At 59.9% G+C, this 2,584-nt stretch overlaps 1 protein-coding gene across 1 annotated transcript in view; it reads left to right on the top strand.

The window, feature by feature from the left end:
• The window catches only part of LOC121348165 (disks large homolog 4-like), a gene marked incomplete at its 3' end in the record, with an annotated part of 6,757 nt that extends 5,219 nt beyond the window's left edge, over nt 1–1,538 (top strand). The window contains exons 8-9 of the mRNA XM_041427394.1: nt 254–363; nt 1,447–1,538. Of these exons, the coding sequence (XP_041283328.1) occupies nt 254–363; nt 1,447–1,538 (202 nt within the window). The remainder of the gene's footprint in view (nt 1–253; nt 364–1,446) is intronic.
• Nucleotides 1,539–2,584: the final 1,046 nt, after the last annotated feature.

Below are 2,584 nucleotides of genomic sequence, written 5' to 3'. Positions count from 1 at the left end.
GGGGCACACCTGGGCACACCTGGGTCACACTCAGACACACCTGGGTCACACCTAGGGACATCTGGGGGTGTCTGTGCTCCACTTGGACACACCTGGGTCCTACCTGGGTCACACTTAGATGCACCTGGGTCACACCTGGGTCACACTTAGACACACCTGGGCACACCTGGGTCACACCTGGGCACACCTGGGTCACACCTGGGCACACCTGGGGCACACCTGGGCACACCTGTGTCACCTGTGTCACCTGCAGGGCAAGCACTGCATCCTGGACGTGTCGGCCAACGCCGTGCGGCGGCTCCAGGCGGCGCAGCTGCACCCGATCGCCATCTTCATCCGGCCCAAATCGCTGCAGAACGTGCTGTGAGTCACCTGGGCACACCTGGGCACACCTGGGCACAGCTGGGCAGGGATTTTGGGGGGATTCGGGGCAGTTTTGGGGCTCACCTGTGCCCGATCGCCATCTTCATCTGGCCCAAATCGCTGCAGAACGTGCTGTGAGTCACCTGGGCACACCTGGCACACCTGGGCAGGGATTTTGGGGGGATTTTGGGAGGTTTTGGGGCTCAGCTGCACTTGATCGCCATCTTCATCCGGCCAGAATGTGCTGTGGGTCACCTGGGCACACCTGGTTACACCTGGGCACACCTGGCACACACCTGGGCACACCTGGTTACACCTGGTTACACCTGGCACACCTGGCACACCTGGCACACACCTGGCACACCTGGCACACACCTGGGCACACCTGGCACACACCTGGGCACACACCTGGCGCACCTGGGCACACCTGGTGCACACCTGGTGCACACACCTGGCGCACCTGGGCACACCTGGTGCACACCTGGGCACACCTGGCACACCTGGGCAGCCATTCTGGGTGGAATTTGAGGGGGTTTAGGGGCGTGGTTTGGGCACAGGGAGGGGGAAACTGAGGCAGGAGGGGGCGTGGCCATCTATGACAAGAATGAGGGCAATTTGCATAATGGGTGGGGTTTCAAACCCAGTGGGTGGAGCTCCATGATTGACATGTGATGGGTGGGTGTGGCTTTGTGGGTGGGCGTGGCATCTAATGAACGAAGCTGTGCTGTGGGCGGGGCTTGTGAGGGGTTGTGGGCGTGTCCAGGCAATTCCAGGTGTGCTGGGCGTGGCCAAGGGGCGTGGCCAGGAATTTATGGGAAAATCCTGGGATTTTGGGTGTGTCCAGGTGATGGTGGGCGTGTCCAGGTGAACTGGGCATCTCCTGGGAACTGTGGGTGTGGCCAGATGATGTGGGCGTGGTCATATGTGGTGGGCGTGGCCAGGTGACGTGGGTGTGTTTTATGGGCTTGTGGGTGTGGTCAGGTGCGGTGGGCGTGCCTGTGGGGGGTTGTGGGCGTGGCCAGGCGAGGAGGGCGTGCCTGTGGGGGTTGTGGGCGTGTCCCAAGCCGGCCCCGCCCACCCCAGGGAGATCTCCAAGCGCGTGAGCGAGGAGCAGGCGCGGAAAGCGTTCGACAGAGCCACCAAACTGGAGCAGGAGTTCACCGAGTGCTTCTCAGGTGAGACACACCTGGGCACAGCTGGGACACACCTGGAGACACCTGGGCACAGCTGGGCACAGCTGAGATACACCTGGGCACACCTGGGCACACCTGAGATACACCTGAGACACACCTGGGCACAGCTGGGGACAGCTGGGACACACCTGGGATACACCTGGGCACACACCTGGGCACACACCTGGGGACACCTGGGCACAGCTGGGGACAGTTGGGGACACCTGAGACACACCTGGGCACAGCTGGGGACAGCTGGGACACACCTGGGATACACCTGGGCACACACCTGGGCACACCTGGGCACACCTGAGGGACAGCTAGGCACACCTGGGCACACCTGAGGGACAGCTAGGCACACCTGGGCACACCTGAGGGACAGCTAGGCACACCTGGGCACACCTGAGGGACAGCTAGGCACACCTGGGCACACCTGAGGGACAGCTAGGCACACCTGGGCACACCTGAGGGACAGCTAGGCACACCTGGGCACACCTGGGAGCACCCAGAACACACCATGAGCACACCTGGGACACATCTGGAACACACCTGGGACACATCTGGGGGCACCAGGGGACAGCTGGATACACCTAGGATACACCTGGGCACAGCTGGAGGCACCAAAACCACACCTGGGCACACCTGGGCACACCTGAGAACACCCAAAATCCACCTGGGAACCCTCAAAGACCCCCAAAATTCTCCAAATCCTCCCAAAACCGCCCCAAAAGTCCCTGGTTTTTTACCCGACAAAGATCTCTATCCACCCCAAAATTCCCCTAAAATCCCCAAAATCCCCCTAAAATCCCATTTTTTCCCACTTCTAAAGGTCTTTACCCACTCCAAACCCGCCCAAATCCCCGAAATTCCCCTAAAATCCCATTTTTTCCCACTTCTAAAGGTCTTTACCCACCCCAAACCCCCCCAAAATTCCCAAAATTCCCCTAAAATCCCATTTTTTTCACCTCTGATGTTCTTTACCCACCCCAAACCCCCCCAAAATCCCCTAAAATCTCTTTTTTTTTCACCTGTAAATGTCTCAACCCACC

Source organism: Onychostruthus taczanowskii, unplaced genomic scaffold (assembly GCF_017590055.1).
Source record: "Onychostruthus taczanowskii isolate IOZ18803 unplaced genomic scaffold, ASM1759005v1 scaffold999, whole genome shotgun sequence".
Taxonomy (NCBI): Eukaryota; Metazoa; Chordata; class Aves; order Passeriformes; family Passeridae; genus Onychostruthus; species Onychostruthus taczanowskii.
Note: the sequence above shows the minus strand (reverse complement) of the source record. Positions and strands in the feature narration are given on the sequence as shown.